The sequence below is a fragment of the Mastigoproctus giganteus genome, chromosome 13 (assembly GCF_048544385.1).
Source record: "Mastigoproctus giganteus isolate SK-2022 chromosome 13, ASM4854438v1, whole genome shotgun sequence".
NCBI classification, from domain to species: Eukaryota; Metazoa; Arthropoda; class Arachnida; order Uropygi; family Thelyphonidae; genus Mastigoproctus; species Mastigoproctus giganteus.
In genome coordinates this window covers 124,587,970-124,607,370 of record NC_143587.1, presented here as the reverse complement: position 1 = coordinate 124,607,370, position 19,401 = coordinate 124,587,970, and the positions used below count along the sequence as shown (strand labels likewise).

At 37.7% G+C, this 19,401-nt stretch overlaps 1 protein-coding gene across 6 annotated transcripts in view; it reads right to left on the bottom strand.

Annotated features, from left to right (window-relative positions):
- The window catches only part of CSN1b (COP9 signalosome subunit 1b), a 400,996-nt gene that overhangs the window by 296,454 nt on the left and 85,141 nt on the right, over nucleotides 1-19,401 (bottom strand). For all 6 annotated transcript variants that reach the window (XR_016547831.1, XM_090387802.1, XM_090387801.1 and 3 more), the window contains exon 4: nucleotides 2,782-2,943. Coding sequence is in view for 5 of the 6 variants with exons in the window: in XM_090387802.1 (XP_090243928.1) it covers nucleotides 2,782-2,943 (162 nt within the window). In the remaining variant the exon portion in view is untranslated. The remainder of the gene's footprint in view (nucleotides 1-2,781; nucleotides 2,944-19,401) is intronic.

Genomic DNA, 19,401 nt, shown 5'->3' with positions numbered 1-19,401 from the left:
AGGACTGAAACTTCTCGAGCACCCTCCCTACAGTCCATACCTTGCTCCCTGCGACTTTGCACTGTTCCCACATGTGAAAATGAAGCTAAAAGGGAGGCAGTTTTCCAGTGATGAGGACCTTCTACGGGCTTGGGACAACAAGTGTGCTTTACTCCCTAGTGAAACGTGGCAGAACTGGTTTAAAGATTGGTTTCGGAGGATGGAGAGGTGTATTGAATGTAGAGGAAATTACTTTGAAAAAATTAAATAAACAAAGCTGTATTGCAAAACTTTCCTAGTACCCTTTGTATATATGTACTCCTCAATGAGTTAACTAGTATTATGATTTCCTAGTGGCTGTCTGATAGGTTACTCTAGTCACAACTTTTAAATCAACTCATGATTATGTCACCTACGTTACGTACAACTGGGCCAATTATGCACATAAAAAGGCACAAGAGGCCCCACTCTACGCCATGTCACTGCTAATGGCACAGTTACATCATTATATCCTCTTGGCATAAACTACACAATTCTATCAAAAAAAGTAAACCTTTAAGGAAGAGCAGGATCTCATCATTTTTTGTACCTTTTAAATTACAAACTTTTTTCTTTCTTATAATATATATACGCTCACACAGTGATCACTGAATTATGACCACCCCATCCATAATGGACTATGCCACATAACTCACAGTATAAAAACTGAACAGCTTTGTACACTAGAGCAGTGGTAATTTGCATCTGGCCGTGCAAGTCAAAGCAATAAAGTACCAGTTATGGGATGTAGTAAAGATATCAGAGTTTCAAAAGGGTATGACTGTGAGAGCCTGTGCACTGGTGCATCCACATCAGAAACAGCACATCTTGCATCTTGATGGTTGCTCACAGCCCACTGTGATTAAGGTGTACAAAGAATGAGTTGAATGAGTTGAACCACTTCCCACTAACAGAGCTATAAAGGATTATGCAAGTTGGATGTTCATGGTAGGCAAACAATGCAGTGCATTGTACAGTCTCAAAGGCAGGTCGTTGTGTGATAGTTGGCATCACAATACAATATAGGGAATGCAAGACCAATATCCAAAATGGCAATGTACTGTGCACTCGGACATATGGGGGTTCCAAAATGGACAACCCAAGAGACAACCTTTTCTTATTGCTGATCATCATTGATGACAAATGCTGTGGTGTCAACAACATGTTGCTCAGGAAGACTGGAAACAAGTGTGCTGGTCGAATGAATCCAAATATCTGGTGAAACATACCAACAGACTCATTGTACATGATACCCACTATCCACACAGGTGGCAATGGTTGCTTAACATGAAGCATGTTTTTGCTAGCAAGGACTTGGACTAGCGATTCACTGGTGAGGTTACCAGCAGCTCTTTGGAGACCATGTGTGCTCTACCATGTTGCATTTTTTCCCGGACAGAAACAGGATCTTCCAAGATGATAATGCGGCATGATCATTGAGCCTACACTATGCATGAGTGGTTCGAGGAAGACAGTGAAGATATCGTCCATCTTGATTGGCCTCCAAATTTGCCTGACTTCAATCCAATTGAACACTTGTGGAATATTTTGGAATGGGAAGCAAGGCGTATGGACATGCATCTAGTTTGATACAGTTGAAAGCCTTGCAGGCAGCATGGCTGCAGATCTCCATGGACAACTTCAGACATCTAGTGGAGTCAATGCCTAGGCAAATAGCGGACCAACATGATATTAGGTAGATGGTCACAATTAAGTGTGTGTGTGTGTGTGTGTGTGTGTATTTCTCAAACCAGGATTTCTATTAGAAAAAGTTTTTTTTTTTTCTTCTGCCAATTGGCATCAACTTGCCATAACCAGCACTTTCCGCCACTGCAAGTTTCCTCAGTAGCATGACTTCAAATGCTGCTTTCTAATCTCAACAGGAAAATGTTTGAAGCATTTCAATAACATGCAAACTCATTACATAAGCAAGAAGTGCTCTATGATCAAATCAACAATATTTTTCTAGTCAACAGGGAAATGTTATACTAAGACAACTTGTTTTGATGGTGAACAATGCTCATCTGAAAAATTTATACCATTACATAAAAAAAAAAAAAATTTTTCTTCCCTAATATAAATCTTGGTTTATCAGTCCAGAAAAGGCCTATGTCCAATTATGTCATGTGGAAGTTGAATAGGTATTGTGAATTAGTCAGTTAGTAGCCAGTCATGAGATAGATTACCATCTCAGGTGAGTGGGAAAAATATTGATTATGTAAAGGCTAAATGAATTTCATAAGACTGAAATATTTTTAAACATTTTAAATATAAAATGCATTAAACTTATAAAACATTTTTCAAGCTCTGACAATTTCAGGTGCCTCCATAGCCAGGTGGGAAGGAGCAGCTGTGCGTAGCACACGTTTCTTGATTAGACCGGGGTTCGAGCCCGTCACCACCAAATATGGAGGATGTGGAAAGGTCAGGAAATGACCACCGCATATCCCCAGAGCAATATGGCCTTAGTTACTAATGCTCCAAATAACTAACTAACAATTTCAACTTCTTAAGGCAGGATTCTCACCGCATTAAAATTCTAATCTTATTTTCCTGCAATTTGTGTAGCGTCATATAATTTTTTCACTATTTTTAACTTACCTAACTTCTCTGGATATTTTTTTGCCTTAAAATTAACAGTTATGCAAAATCCTTAATTAGCACTAGTAATATCTTAAACAAGATAAAATCTCAAAAGTTGTTATAATGCTAAAAATACAGATAAAAGGGCCAGCTTAATATAAAAAGTTATTTTTTACTAACCTGATGCTTTCTTTGATTGAATTGCTTTTATAATTCTTCAAATCTATATCCAATTTTTCTAATTTTAGTGCAGCTTTTTTGCTTTTGGTCTCAATCCACTGAGTATCTAGAGGAAGAATGTTGGCATTAATTCCTCCTGTCACATCTGGTAGATTAGAAGCCCTATATATAAAATGAAATAAATGCAATTTTTCTTTTCAATGTAAATGAAAAACTGAATACAACATGTGTTCTTAATATCTAACTTAAATCCTTTCTCAAAATTACAAAAAGTACTCTTTGGTAAAGGAAATCTGTGAGTAATTCTGCTTTGAGCTTCTGAATTCCGGCATCACAAACAACCTGAATTTTTCGGTAATTTTTTTCTTTAATTTATCAGTGTTGTTATGAAAGTTTATTAACTTAAGCATTATCACAGGGTGGAAAATCAACTGCATTTTAAAATACTCTATATCAATGCAGCTTTGAATATCTCTTGCTGAATTTCTTTTTCTTTATTTTTATGGTCAATGCAATGCTTTGATCCATTGCCATTCAAACATAAAAATAATGGCAGTAGTTCTTTTTGTTTCCATTTTTTATTATAACTTAAGTGCTATTTTTCATTCACACATGCCAATTTCATGCAGAAGCTTGTAACTACCATGTGAATATTTTTAATGAATGTATTTTTTTTCTGGTTATGGGCAGTATTATCTATTTTAAAAAACTATCATGTACAAAACTTAGTTTTGGAAAAAAAAAAAAAAAAACATTAAAGCATTTTTAAATCCAATTATACCTGAAATCTTGTAATAACTGAGAGTAAAGTGGAGGAGAAATTGTTGAAGATAGACATAAGAAAGGCACCTGGGGTGGATGGTATCTCTCCAGTTATATTAAAGAAGACAGCAAAGGAAGCAAGCAAACCCTTAACCATAATTATGAGAGCTTCCTTAGACTCAGGGGAGATACACATGGACTGGAGATGTGCAAATGTCCCAATCCACAAAGGAGGATCAAAGGGAGACACAGGTAATTACAGACTTGTTAGTTTAACTTCTGTTCCAGGGAAATTAATGGAGGCACTGGTTAAAGATGCATTACAGGATCATCTAGACAAGATTTCAGTTATAGCTCGGACACAGCATGGGTTTGTTAAGGGGAAGTCTTGTCTGACCAATTTGATTGGATACTATGATGTAATCACAAAGGAATTGGATGCAAAGAATAATTTTGATATCATACATTTGGATCTTAGAAAGGCTTTTGATACTGTTGCACATGGAAGAGTGCTGAACAAATTGGAGCAGTGTGGCATTGGAGGTAAATTGCTGCAATGGACGCTGCTCTTCGTGGACTAATGTTATTAGTGGAGTCCTCCAGGGTTCAGTGTTTGGTCCACTGTTGTTTTCTGTATTCATTAATGATATTGACGATGGTATATCAGGCTTAATGTCCAAGTTTGTAGATGATATGAAGGTTGGAAGGGTTGTTAAGGACACTAATGACAGTACGCTGCTGCAACAGGATCTAGAAAAGTTGAGCAGATGTGTTGAGTGGTGGCAACTAAAGTTTAACATTGACAAATGTAAAGTACTTCATATGAGAACCAGTAACCCCAGAGTAAAGTATCGACTGTGTGGTACTACACTGACAGTGGTAGAGAATGAAAAGGACCTGGGGGTAATTGTGCAGGCAGATATGAAGTTTTCTGAGCAGAGCAGATGGTCTGCAAGAGTATATCACGGTGTCTTGTCAATGATATACAGGAATTGTCAATGATATACAGGAATATACAGGTAATGGTCAGGCAACACCTTCAGTACTGTATACAGGTCTGGAGGCCTCATTTTAAGAAGGATGTAGAGCTGTTGGAATGAGTACAGAGAAGAGCAACAAGATTAGTGAATAGAACAAATTGTTGCTCTTACGAAGAAAGGCTTAAGTTTTGAAAATTAGAGTGTCTGGAGACTAGGCATCTGCGAGGTGATCTGATTGAGGTGTATAAAGACTTGAATGGTTTGGGCATGCTCAATGCTGATGGGATTCTTCCTCTTGCTTAGAATAATCGCCTGAGAGGGCATAAATTCAAATTGAGGAAAGACAGTTGTAGGATAGTGTGCAGAAGTTTGCCTTTAGCCAGTGGGTGGTTGATTACTAGAACAAACTTCCATTTGTTGTTGTAGAAGTTGTTAGCTTAAACAGATTCAAGGCAGAACTAGACAAACATTCGGAGCGAGTGGATGAGTGAAATGAGAAGGGTTTGTGTATTTTTTTTTTTTTTTTTCTTGCTTGATGCTATATAAGCTTGCTTTCTTGCATCATGTGCCCTTGCTAATGCTATCTGATTTCTATAATATGGAGAAAAATTTATGTTAATAACATAAAATAATTTTTTTAATATTACCAAGAAAAAAGTTAAACAAAAGAAAAACAAAAGGCAGCAATTTAATGAAGCCCACTTTACCTGTTTTCTGCAAATGGATAAAACCAGCATGGAAGGATTTATCTATTGACATCATTAAAATATGCATTTTTAAAATGTGGCATTGGTAATATTATAGATGGAACTGAAGACAATGTTATTCTGATGAATCAAATAATGACAATAAGCTTGAAACGAGTGAACTCATTTGACGTGTACGACAATCATCTAGAAATTACAAAATATGCAGCAAAACTATTTTTTGGCAACAACGATGAAGACGAGGCCTTTCATAGCTCTGAATGAAATTGCATTTTCAAAGTTTTTGCAATTAAAATAATTTTTCACACAATTGCTTATCATTTAATATTTAAGCTAAGTGGATAAACAGTACCTTTGATTTTATAAAATACATTTATTATAAATATTCTATTCTTTTACTATAAAAAAAGCTTTTGGCCTAAACATTTTTGCACACTTCCCCCATTTCATTATGCTAAAATATATAAAAGTGGGCAGCATTAGCTATGCCCTTAAAGCCCATTTGCTGACTTCCTATGGTGCAAAACTAGAAGTCAACTTGTAATCAAGTATCTACTATAATACAGGTTCACACTGATTTGCCTCTCTATTTAATACCTTTACTTATTCAAGTTGTTATCTCCAGTAGTTCTCTACAATGTGACTCAGATAAGCCTTGAAATGTTGCATTTAAGTTAGGTACTTGTATTGTGTGAATGGTGATTTTATAGTTTTTATGTAACTATTTAAATAAATTTACTGCACATGGTATAAAAGTGGCTTTCCTTAATATTATTTACAATTTATAACTATATATTGGCATGTAATGCAATGCACATGGGGGCAGTTAACTAACAATTTTTCTAAAACAATTAATTTCAAATAAAATGATCAAAATACACACATGCCTTTTGAAAAAAGAAAAAAGAAAAATTACACTCTGCTAGTAGGAAAGTCTAATTTTCAGTCACTGTTACTGTAGAAAGCAATGAGCATCACCGCCATATTCAATTCACTGCACTACAGGAAATTTAACCAAGCCTGCTCTCAAAAATTCTATGAGTATATGGGCCAAAGGGAAAAAATTACATATAGGGTTTCTGATTGCAACTCTGTAAACAACTGAGTAACTTAAATGATGTAACTGCAATAATCCACGACCCATCCTTTTAAATTTCTTTGAATGGTACTGTACCGAAAAGTCAGATAATTTTTTATGTGAAATATATCCCCCCCCCCACTGACAGGATGGAAAGTCCATACTATGCTGATAATGACTGGTTAACACTTTATATCCGAACTTTCATATAAAATTTCCAATTTAAGTAAAAAACAAAGTAGTGTAATATAAAGTCAATTGCCAATTGTGATTTAATGGAGATATTCAAAATGCTTCCTCTCAACTGTAACCCATACAATTGTTACATTCATTGAAAGAGCTGCTGTTATTGCTGAAATAATTTCTTGAATTGAAGATGTAAGTTAATCTTCAAATACAAACTGTGTGATGAACACATACTGAGGAATATAAACTGTGTAGTGAACACATACTTTCATAAGTTCACCCTCCCATCAAACATGTAAACAACTATACATACTTAATGTAAGTGAATTGCCAAGCAGTTACTAGGGAGGGGGGGGAACAAAAAAACTCTTGTTGCAGCACATAACCATTTGTGTGTGGTGGTGTGCACGCGTAATTCTTCACATGCTCATCACAGGTTTGACAACAGAGGCCACCCACTGGCCAATGAGAAGCCTGTGCGTGCATGTGCAATTGTTCACATGCTCAACACAGGTTTGACAATAGAGGCCACCCACTGGCCAATGCAGCGTCTCCGTAGCCAGGTGGGCAGGAGCAGCAGCAGTGTGTAGCACACGTTTCTTGATTAGACCAGAGTTCGAGCCCGTGACCACCAAATACGGAGGATGCGGAAAAGTCAGGGAATGACCACCGCATATCCCCGGAGCAATATGGCCTTAGTTGCTAATGCTCCTAAAAATCAAATAAACAAACAGCTGGCCGATGAAAAGCCAGTGTGTGCGTGTGCTCACCACAGGTTTGACAATACAGGCCACCCACCCACCTGCTGATGAGAAGCCAGTAATCTTCAAAATACCTGTCCTGGTGGCGTCATTGATTTTTAAATGCATAGCAGATTTGCCTACTGGGTTATGCGATGCTGAACCAAGGATAACAATATTTGTCTAAGGTGAACACATGCTTAATTGATCTTTAATAGGAACAAAACAATCCCCACGATCAAACTAATAAAGTAATGCACTTAAGAACTTGTATTTATTGGATTAAATATAAATATTCCCTCGACAATCATATAAAATCACAGGCATTTAGAAATGAACTTGTCAGCAGGCATTAAAAATGCTTCCTAAAGAAAGTATTTAATGCCTCTTGACGATTTCAGAGGTCAGAAAGCCACAATAATGGAATTTTTGTTCAGAGAAATTATATGTAAATATCGATTCATAAATTAATAATAATGGAATTGTTAAAGTTAAATAAATGGAAAATTCATTATATATTTCAAAAATTCAATATAAATTAAAATACAACCCGTAATCCTATGAACCCACCTGGACAAAAACATGACTAGCAATGAATTTAACACAGAACTCTATTATGTAGAATTTATATTAAAGAGGTAGCCCTTAAAAATGAGTAGTATTAGTAGTACCAAATGACACAAGGAAGAAAGCATTTATAGCATCAGCAAAAAAAAAAAAAAATATCCATGTCATTTGTCATCCTTCCTAATAATTTATCTAATATCCTTCCTTAATTTATTAAATACTACCCGCTTCTGCTACACTGGATCAAAAATTGTTCCAATAACACCAGCCAACACGATTTTTACCTCCAAGAACTTAATGCTATTTTTAACCAATTTTTATGCATAGATTTCGAAAATCACCATGATAGTTTCATATCACGTCACAGTTATTAAATATAGAGGAAGTTATGTTTACCAAAATATGCCAATTTCGCATAATCTAGTCAGTAATGTATGACATATTGATTTATTTTAAAAGATATGCTAAAAGATTGCTAATTTTCTTAATTTTAGCAATCAATAGGGTTTCTAACACAGGCCTCGGGTTTCTTGTGATAAACATAATCAGACTTCTACCTATGGTTCTTAGGTAGTTCTTCAAATTCTGATGCAACAATTCACAATTTGAAGAGAGCACACTTAGCATTTTTAGTGAGGATTTTTGTAGGCTATGCCAAGGTTTTCCAAGTATTAACTGATCATGACATGTTCTCAGGGTTGTAAATCTATCCTCCAAACATAAACAATATAAACAGTTAAATTATAAACACTTGAATTATACACACATATCCCTTTATTTTAACATTTAACATTGGTACATCTTTTGATGTAGACATAACAGACTTTTTATGGCGATTTTCGGAATCAGAGAGTTTATTTATTCCAGAATCACACATTTTCATTGTGGTGGTATGACAAAAAATATTTTTTGTTGGCTAGTGTAATCAATCACTCTCTATATCTAGGAAATAAGTGAACTCACTTATTTTCCCTCTTTCAAGAAATCACTCTCTAGGTGAAAGCAAATGTTGTCCAAAAAAGAGTTAGGATGCCATCAGCATTTAGGTCACTCAGATCTCCACACTTGTGCCCATTTTCCAAGCACTGCAACTTGCAGGACTGAGTCTGTTGTTGAAAGGGTACCCTTGTGTATCATTAACTAATCTTGCTGTTCTTCACACCCATTCAACAGATTCAAATCCTTTCTAAAATGAGCTTTGCAGACCTATATACAGAACTCAAGATAGGACTAACCATTGCCTTTTGCAGAAGAATAATAACTCTTGTGCCTGCGAGTAAAATTAATGTATATCATTGTCAGAACCTGATAAACAGTTACAGGCATTAAGAGAAATAACTAAACATTAATAGGAAGGAACGTGAGGAGTTAGTGCAGCAGGCTACTAGGACAGCCTGTCTGCAATATTCAGAGACCACAATGTACTGTAGAATTACCAATTATCCAAAGGTATTTTTTGTTTTCCACTATCTTGAGTGTAACACTACACAAATAGTATGTTATTCAGAGATTGCTAATATCCAAATGCAGAACCTTGCATTTTTCAAGGCCAAACCATATTGTCACATTTCAGCCCATCATTCTAATTTATCCAAGCCTTGTTGCAATAGCATACTCTGATTATTGTTATTAACCACCCTGCGTATCATTAAAAAATAATGAAAACAATAATGGGCCCAGCACCAAATCCTGAGACTTCACTAATAACATCAGTCCAAGAAGAGCATTGGCCATTAATAATCACCCCTGTCTTCTATCACTCAACCATCCCTTTATCCATAACAGTAACTTGCTCCTAATGTCACATTGTCCAATTTGTAAAGCTGTCTTTTATATGGAAGAGTATCAAAAACGTTGCTAAAATCAAAGTATGTAGAATTCATTTATTTTTCATCCAATTCCTTTATGAGTCCATCATAGTAACTAATCAGACAAGATCTTACCTTAACAAATATGTGCTGTGATTTTCATATAACTGTATTCTTGTAAAGACTATTCTCATTACTTCTTTAACCGCAAGCTCCATTATTTAGGTTGGCACAAAAATCGAGCTTACAGGTCTGTAATTACCCACTTTGCTATTTGATCTCATTTGTGAACAGGTGAGATATTTTGCACATCCCTGAAGTGTAGGGCCCTCCGCTGAATCCAAGGATGCTATCATCACCTTCAGCCGTTTTCAGTCCACTGCAGGATGAAGGCCTCTCCAGTAACTTTACAGTTCCTTCTGTTTTGTGCAAAGGCCACCCATTTACTACCCACAAACTCATGAATTTCATCTCTCCGTCGTTGTCTTCCAGGTTTTCTTTTAGCTCCCCTTGGGTACTAAAAGAAAGTTCCATTTCAGTTCTTTAGTTTTGATAAGAATGTCCTTTACTTGTGTTTGCTGCCTAATCCATGTATTTCTCTTCTTATCCAATTGTCTGATTCCTAATATAATTCATTCCCTTCTTTGCTGTGTAGTTTTCAGCTTCTCTTCCATTCTTCTGGTGAGTGCCCAAGTTTCACTTCCATAAGTCATGGTGGGGAGAATATACTGGTTCATTATTTTACATTTCAGACAAATTGGGATATTGCTCCTCAGTATGTGACTATATTTCCTGAATGCTATCCATCCAAAATTTATTCTTCACTTGACTTCCAGCCATTTAACATTATTACAGCTAATGACTTGTCCCAGATAAGTATATTAATCCACCTTTTCAATTACTGCTCCTTCAATGATCAGTGGGTGGGCAGGTACCCTGGTATTGCAGACATGACGACTCAGTTGTGAAGATAATCACACAATACGAGAGTTGCCAAAAGGTGTATATGACAATATTTCGTCATATCTGCAATACTAGGGTACCTGCCCACCCACTAATGATAGGCCAATAGCCTTGAAACATGTCTGGGTGGTGGTACTCACTGAGAATAAGTAACAATAGTCTTCTCTATTAGTGAAGCGTTACTTATTTGAGGTAGTGCAATATCATGGCAACTCGTCGTGAAGGCAGAGCACAATATGAGAAAGAGCAAATGATGCCTACAACAACTACTTTCTAGTTTCTTAAGAGTTGTCTATGGTGTATCTACACATCGATATTATGTAGTCAATAAGAACTAATGTAACGTATATATATATATCTAGAACTGAGAGTGTAAGGTATAAAGTAAAACTAGATAGCATAGCACTCAATGAGGAATGTTAGATTATTACAGTGTTATCGATTAATCAAAAATATTATTAATCATATTAAATTTCATTACTAATTAAGTTGTATTTAAACAGAAAAAATGACCCAGACTAGAGATGCGAAACAAAAAACACAGACTAGCAAGAGTGCTGTGACTCAGGGGAGAAAGAAATGGGGTGATTCTCCAATGCATCACAGTCTCAAAAAATGTGCAAAATATGAAATGTTTGCTGAACTTTCTAAAACGGGACATGATCTAGCCAAGGAGGATGTCTTTGTGTGTGCTAGATGCCTAGAGTGTCAAGAAATTAGGCGCCAACTCAGCATTCTGATGGGCATCTATGAGAGCTTGAGGTGTAGGGTAAATGCCCTCGAAGAAATTAATATGAGGGGGGCCCTTCAAGCTCTCAGCAGCACAGCTCAACAGCAGAGCACACTCCTGTGCATCAGGCAACACAGAGGCAATCTCCAAGGCAGAATATACTGGTCCCAAAGGATCTAGTTATTGTTGGTGACTATTGTCAGGGAGATGGATAATATACTATGCAAGAAGGATAGGTGGAACAGGACCAGGGTATGCTTCATCCGTAAAGCTACTAAATAACACTGACTCGAATCTGTAAAACGTCTTTATTATGATAATATAAAATAAAATAAAATACATGCGTACTGAACGTATAACTGTATATTAAAATATTGAATCAAAATAAAATAAATGTTGCATAACAAGAATAAAATACAATAAAATATATAAACTTAAAAGTAATAAAAGTTGTTTAAAATCACTAGAACCACTAACACAGGAGCTTTCAGCAGCAGCGGCCGCCTTCATCAGCTGTAGTTGATGAAGGGTATGTCTGCCGGGGGCAAAAGTCGATGGTGTTGTAGAGCAGATATCTTTTAAGGACACAATGGTGATATTGTTGTACACATTGGAACTAATGACATTAAGAGTAAGAGATCTGCAGATTTACTCAACAAATACTGGATCTGGAAAGGTTGAGCAGATGGGCTGAGAGGTGGCAAATGAAGTTTAACATTGACAAATGAAAAAGACCTGGGGTTATTGCGCAGGCAGATATGAAGTTCTCTGAGCAGTGCAGACGGGCTGCAAGAGTAGCTCATGGTGTCTTGTCAATGATATACAGGAATTTTTCTAGCAGGGATAAGGAGGTGATTATTCTCTTGTATAAGACAATGGTCAGGCCACACCTTGAGTACTGTATACAGGTCTGGAGGCCTCATTTCAAGAAAGATGTAGAGATGCTGGAACAAGTACAGAGAAGGGCAACAAGATTAGTGAATGGAACAAAGGGTTGCTCTTACAAAGAAAGGCTAAGTTTTGCAAATTACAGTGTCTGGAGACTAGGCACCGGCGAGGTGATCTGATACAGGTGTATAAAGCCTTGAATGGTTTGAGCATGTTCAATGCCGACGGGATTCTTCCTCTTGGTCAGAATAATCACCTGAGAGGCCATAAATTCAGATTGAGGAAAGAGATGTAGGATAGATGTGCGGAAATTTGCCTTTAGCCAGCGGGTAGTTGGTTGGTGGAACAGACTTCCATCCCTTGTGGAAGTTGATAGCCTAAATAAATTTAAGGCTCAGCTGGACAGGTATTTCGAACGAACGGAGGGGTGAAGTGGAAGGTTTTTTTTTTTTTTTTTTTTTTGGCTGATGCTGCATAAGCTTGCTTTCTTGCATCATATGCCTCTACTAATGCTAATAACTGTTACCATCCTGCATGAACTCTGCTAAATATCAGATCTTTCTTGAACAAGTTCTACCAGCGTTACTTGATGATGTTCCAGCAAATATGAGACACAACATTTGGTTTAACATGAGGGGGAGCCTTCCCATTATGGAAGGTGTGTTCGTGACCATTTGAACAGGCATTTTGGGCGTCGATGGATTGGCCGTGGTGGACTCGTTGCCTGGCCCCCACACTCACCTGATTTATCGAGCCTTGATTTCTTTCTGTGGGGGGGCCCTCAAATCTATCGTGTATGAATCGCCTGTGGAGACGGAAATGGATCTCGTGGCGAGACCCGTCTGCACTGCTGCTGCTACTGTCAATGAAACTCCAGGTGTGTTCGACCGTGTCCGCCAATCCATGCTGCATCTGTGTCACGCATGCATAGCGTCTCATGGTGGAACCTTCAAGCATCTGTTGTAACATCATGAAATGCATCCATCTTGTACTCCATTGTTAATGTTATGTCCAATAAATGTTTGCCACTAATTACAGTCTTGTGTCATTTCTGCTTCTTGTGCCTCTGCTACTACTTTCCCGTGACGTTTCCGGTTATGGATTCCTGTGCGATTGACATTCCTTTAGATGTTATCTACCTCCCCTAAACGTTTGTACCAATATTTTTGAGACACCCTGTGTATATATAATAAATAAATAATTCTGCTGAAACTTTAAAAAAAAAAAAAGTTTTAGACATAAAACAAACACCAATCTCTTATTCTCTTCCATTTTTCAGTTTAGGCTACCTTTAAGTGCACAAAATTTCAGACATGCACATGCACATATATTTCTGCTTCTTATTGTCTGATGGGATTCTTCCATTTGTTCAGATTACGAACCTAAGGGGGCATAAATTCAAATTGAGGAAAGACAGATGTAGAATAGATGTGCGGAAATTTGCCTTTAGCCAGCGGGTGGTTAATTGCTGGAACAAACTTCCATTTGTCGTTGTGGAAGTTGATAGGTTAAATAAATTTAAGGAGGAACTGGACAAACATATAGAGGGAATTGTTTTGTAAATTTTTTTGGCTGATGCTGCATAAGCTCATACACTTGCTTTCTTGCATCACATGCCACTACTACTTGTGCATAACAATGGTCCTTGAGAATCAAAAAAAAATTAGTATGGAAAACATGTTTATTTAACGTAATATACTGTAGGAGATGTGGTTTCTTTCTTTGGCAATTCTTTAATTTTTATTTAATTTGATTTTACTTTATTGTTTATTATTAGTTATATTTTGTAGTTTACAATAATATACCTATGTAAATCTAAGCAGACGCCATTATAGAATTTTTAGTGTGAACCCCCTGGAACACTTTTGCAAACCCCCAGGGGCTTGCGATATATTTTTGTTAATAAATTGAGATAATTACTATTTATATTACGCTGTGAAACTCCACAAACTCAAATTATCTGGAGAAATGGGCTCACATCTGGTAAGTGTGGGCTTGGCACACCCAGGGTCCTGAGCTGGATATCATCATTCTTCTCTTTCTTGGTGATTCCCTTCTCTCTCTCTCTCTCTCTCTCTCTGGGTAATTTGGATTATTTATTTATTTATTTTTTTTTTTTTTTTGGCTGGTGCAGCATAAGCCTCAGGCTTCCTTGCACCATATGGCTAATAATAATAATAGTATACAAATATAAAAAAAAATTGGTTTTTTTCAAAATTAGTTACTTATTTTTATTTCAATATTTATATGAAACTTGGCACATTCCCGGAATGCAAAATATGAAAACACAAGGGGCATTTGAAAAGTTTGTGGCCTGATGTTGTTGTTTGGTTTTCAGGAGCATTAGCAACTAAGGCCACATTGCTCCGGGAATATGCGGTGGTCATTCCCTGACCTTTCCGCATCCTCCGTATTTGGTGGTGACGGGCTTGAACCCCGGTCTAATCAAGAAGCGTGTGATGCACACTGCTGCTCCTTCCCACCTGGCTATGGAGGCACCCTTGTGGCCTGAGTATGAAGGGTTTATATGAGGAGGCTGGTAACGCTACTTTTCAACACTGTCCCCTTTGGAGTCAATTATCATTGAAATTATCATTGATTCCAGCTACAAAGAAAGTTTTCTCTTGTGCCTCCAGGAATGCATCCACTGCAACGATGGTGCCATTGTAGAAAAACTGATGCCAATCAAGTATTTTTTGAAATTAAGAAATAGATAAAAGACTGATTATGCTAGATCTGATGAATATGCAGGATGGCCCAAGATTTAAAAACTGCACTCATGCAGTGCAGCCATTGCAAGAAGGGCCGGATTTACATATAAGCTAAGCAAGCTACAGCTTAGAGCTTCACATTACAAGGGGCCTCTCACCATCTTTAATACTGTCACAGGTGAGTAGTAAGAGAGAAGGGCCTCATACATATTATAGCTTAGGGCCAAAACAAGTTTAGATCTGGCCCTGATCGCAAGGGCAGATTTGTGAGCAACTGAGCTCTAGTGGTGGAAAAAAGACTCCTTTGCGGAAAATGATGCAGTTTATAATACAATTTCCTCAGTGTTTGTCTTTGATGTTTTCATGCAAATGCCTCACATGGTCTGCACAATATGCCTCTGTGAATTTCTGGCCCTTCTGAATGTAATCTGCTAGCAACGCTCAAATCAACAACCCAAAAAACCAATGCCATCAACTTGCAATTAGAAGGAATTGGCTTGGCTTTCTTTGGAGAGGAGAAAAGCTGCGTTTCCACTATTTTGATTGCTCCTTTGTCTCTGGCTGAAAGTGATACGCCCACATGGTCACAAACCTTATAAGGAAATTTGCTGGACCTGCTTGAAAGTGATGCAAATGTTTACTTGATTTGACAAGTCCTGTGCATTTTTAATCTGCTGTCAACAACATTGGGACCAACAACATTTCAATTGAATTATCAGTTGAAAAAGAGACTTTGTCAGTCTTGAAAGCTTCTGCCATTGTATATTTTATTGTATTATATTAAACAGGGTTATCATTGTATATTCTTCACAACATTGGAACCCATTGGGCAGGCACCTTTTTCATAGTGAGAATCTCTATTATTATGTGGTACACATGATCAAATGAGATGCCCAAGACGTTGGCAATGTACCAAACTGTTACTCATCAATCACTGATCACCAAATCATGCACGCTGTCAACAACTTCTGGAGTGATGGACACTGCAGGTTTTCCACAGCTTGGAAGACCTGCAGTGTTCATCTCCCTCCTCTAGCAGTGTCCATCTCCCTCCTTTATTTAAACTCTATTATACTCTTCTTAACTGTGGAATGGGAAGGGAAATCTTCACCCAATGTTGTAACCATATCCTCATGAATTGCCTTTGACATTACTACCTCTTTGCCCCCCACACACTGGAAGACTGCACGGTGAGTGATTTTGTTCACCTTTTCACATCCACACAACACACTGAGTTCAGGCCCAATAATAATAATAATAATAAAGTTTCATTACTGAAACTACATGAAACTTGGTGGGTTCATATTTCAAGTGATATAGTAGTAGTAGTAGTGGCATGTGATGCCACTACTACTACTAATGTATGAGCAAATGTATGAGCAAATGTATGAGCTTATGCAGCATCAGCCAAAAAAAAAAAAAAAAATCACACCATTCCCTCCAAATGCCTGTCCAGTTCCTCCTTAAATTTATTCAACCTATCAACTTCCACAACGACAGATGGAAGTTTGTTCCAGCAATTAACCACCCGCTAGCTATAGGCAAATTTCCGCACATCTATTCTACATCTGTCCTTTCTTAATTTGAATTTATGCCCCCTTAGGTTCGTAATCTGAACAAGTGGAAGGATCCCATCAGAATTCAGCGTGCTGAACCCATTCAAGGGCTTATACACCTCAATCAGATCACCGTGCAGGTGCCTAGTCTCCAGCCACTGCAATTTGCAGAACTTAAGCCTCTCTTGATAAGAGGATCCCTTCATTCCCCTCACCAATCTTGTTGCCCTTCTCTGTACACGCAAAAGTAAATCTACATCCTTCCTAAAATGAGGCCTCCAGACCTGTACGCAGTACTCGAGGCGTGGCCTGACCATTGCCTTATACAAAGGGATAATCACCTCCTTTTCCCTGCTAGCAAAATTCCTATATATCATTGACAAAACCCCATGACCTGCCCTGGCAGCCTGTCTGCATTGCTCAGAAAACTTCATATCTGCCTGCACAATTACTCCCAGGTCTTTTTCATTTTCTACCACTTTAAATGTAGTACCACACAGTTGGTACGTTTCTCTGGGGTTACTTCTACCCATATGCAGTACTTTGCATTTGTCAAGGTTAAACTTCAGTTGCCACTTCTTAGCCCATCTGCCCAAATTATCTAGATCCTGTTGCAGTAGCACACTGCCATTACTGTCACTAACAGCCCTGCCAACCTTTGTATTATCCACAAACTTCGACACTAAGCCTGATATACCTTCATCAATATCATTGATAAATATACAAAACAACAGTGGACCCAACACCGAACCCTGTGTGACTCCACTAATAACATTAATCCAAGAAGAGCAGCACCCATTGATTACCACCCTCTGTCTTCTCGCACTTAACCATCCTTTTATCCATTGTAGCAACTTACCCTTAATACCATTCTGCTCCAATTTGTACAATAGTCTTCCATGCGCAACAGTGTCAAAAGCTTTCCTGAAATCCAAATATACGATATTAAAATTATTTTTTGCATCCAGTTCCTTTGTAACCACATCATAATATCCTATCAAATTTGTCAGACAAGACTTTCCCGTAACAAACCCATGCTGTGTCTGAATTATTGCTGCAGTCTTGTCTAGATGATCCTGCAATGCATCTTTAACCAGCGACTCCATTATTTTACCCGGAACAGAAGTTAAACTAACTGGTCTGTAATTACTCGTGTCACCCTTCGATCCCCCTTTGTGAATTGGGGATACATTCACATCTCCAGTCCGTGGGAACCTTCCCCTGAGTCCAAGGATGCTCTCATAATTATGGCTAAGGGTTTGCTTAGTTGCTTTGCCGCCTCCTTTAATATAACTGGATAGATCCCATCCACCCCAGGTGCTTTTCTTACGTTTAACTTCAACAGTTTCTCTTCCACTTGGCTCTCAGTTATTACAAAATCATTAAGTATCCTGCTACAATTTGATAACCTGCCATTTTCAAACCTTAATAATTCCTCATGTGTGAATGTAGATGCAAAATACTCATTCAGTTTGTTTGCTATCTGAGCAGGATCATCAACAGTCGAACCATCGATGTCTAGTGGACCAATCAGATTCATCACCTTCCTTTTAGAGTTTATATAAGTAAAGAAATCCTTGCTGTTTTTCTTAGCATCTTTTGCCAAGGATTTCTCATAATCTGCCTTCGGCTGCCTAACCTCCTTTGTGACCTGATTACAGACTAGCTTATATCTGCCATTGGCTTCTGAGTCGTTTGATAATTTATATGCATCCCATGAATTTTTCTTCTCTGTTACGAGTCTCATTAGATAACCATTTAGGCCTAAACCTTGAACAATATTTCTTAATAGATATGAAACTTTTAGTAGCATCCATGATTAATTCCTTGAATGCTTCCCACTTAGAATTTACTGTTGGTAACATCGTCAGCTGATCCCACTGTACAGAATTTAAAAACTGTCGGAGACCACTGTACTCCCCCTTATGGAAGCAAAAACCCTTTCCTTTACCCCTGATGGTAATTAAATCTTTAAGTAAATCCCACATCAGTACACTGTGATCACTGCCACCTAGTGGTTCCTTTATCTGCAAATTCTTAATACACGAATGATCACTGCTGATAACCAGATCAAGAGTATTACTTTCTCTGGTTGCCTCTCGAACATGCTGCTGCAGAAAACAATCATCCAATAAATCCACAAAAGTCTGACTAGTGTGTGAGTGACCAACCCACAAGTTCCAGTCAATATCTGGGAAGTTAAAATCCCCCATGATAAGACATTCCGATTTACTAGCCCACTCTATTTCTCTGTACAATTGTTCATTGTACTCATTCGAGTCATTAGGCCTATAACACACTCCTATTCTAATTTTTGCTTTTGCAGTGCTTATGTCACACCAAACTGACTCAACAGTGCACTGTTCATCTATATCAACTGGATGCACTTCTTTTGATTTTATATTTTTCTTTATTAACAGCATAACACCTCCTCCCTTCCTATCCTGTCTATCCTTTCTGTACACATTGTACTCCCCAAATTCCAGTTCGGCATTCCTTACATCTGGGTGGCACCACGTCTCTGATATCCCAACAATATCCACCTTTGATGTCTTGACCAACACTTCAAATTCATCAAATTTATTTACTATACTTCTAGCATTGGTATACATGCAAGTATACATGTACCTATTTCTATTCCCAGCCACTCTAACACATCCCATATACCCACCTGTTTCACGATGACTGACATCCGTCCCTGAAACCCCCAACACCCCTCGCTCCAGGTCGCTACTTATTCTAATATAAGTTGTGCAAGAATCACCTTCACCTCTGCCTACGGCTACTGTTAAACTATTAGTCCTTGTATCCCACCAAGCTATCAGTTTTCCGACCCACCTAACACTGTCTCGATAGCATCAGCAAATATTCTTGCACCCTTTCTATTTAAGTGTATCCCGTCCCTGTAGAAGCAATCTCTCCTGTTAACAAGTACAGTCCAGGC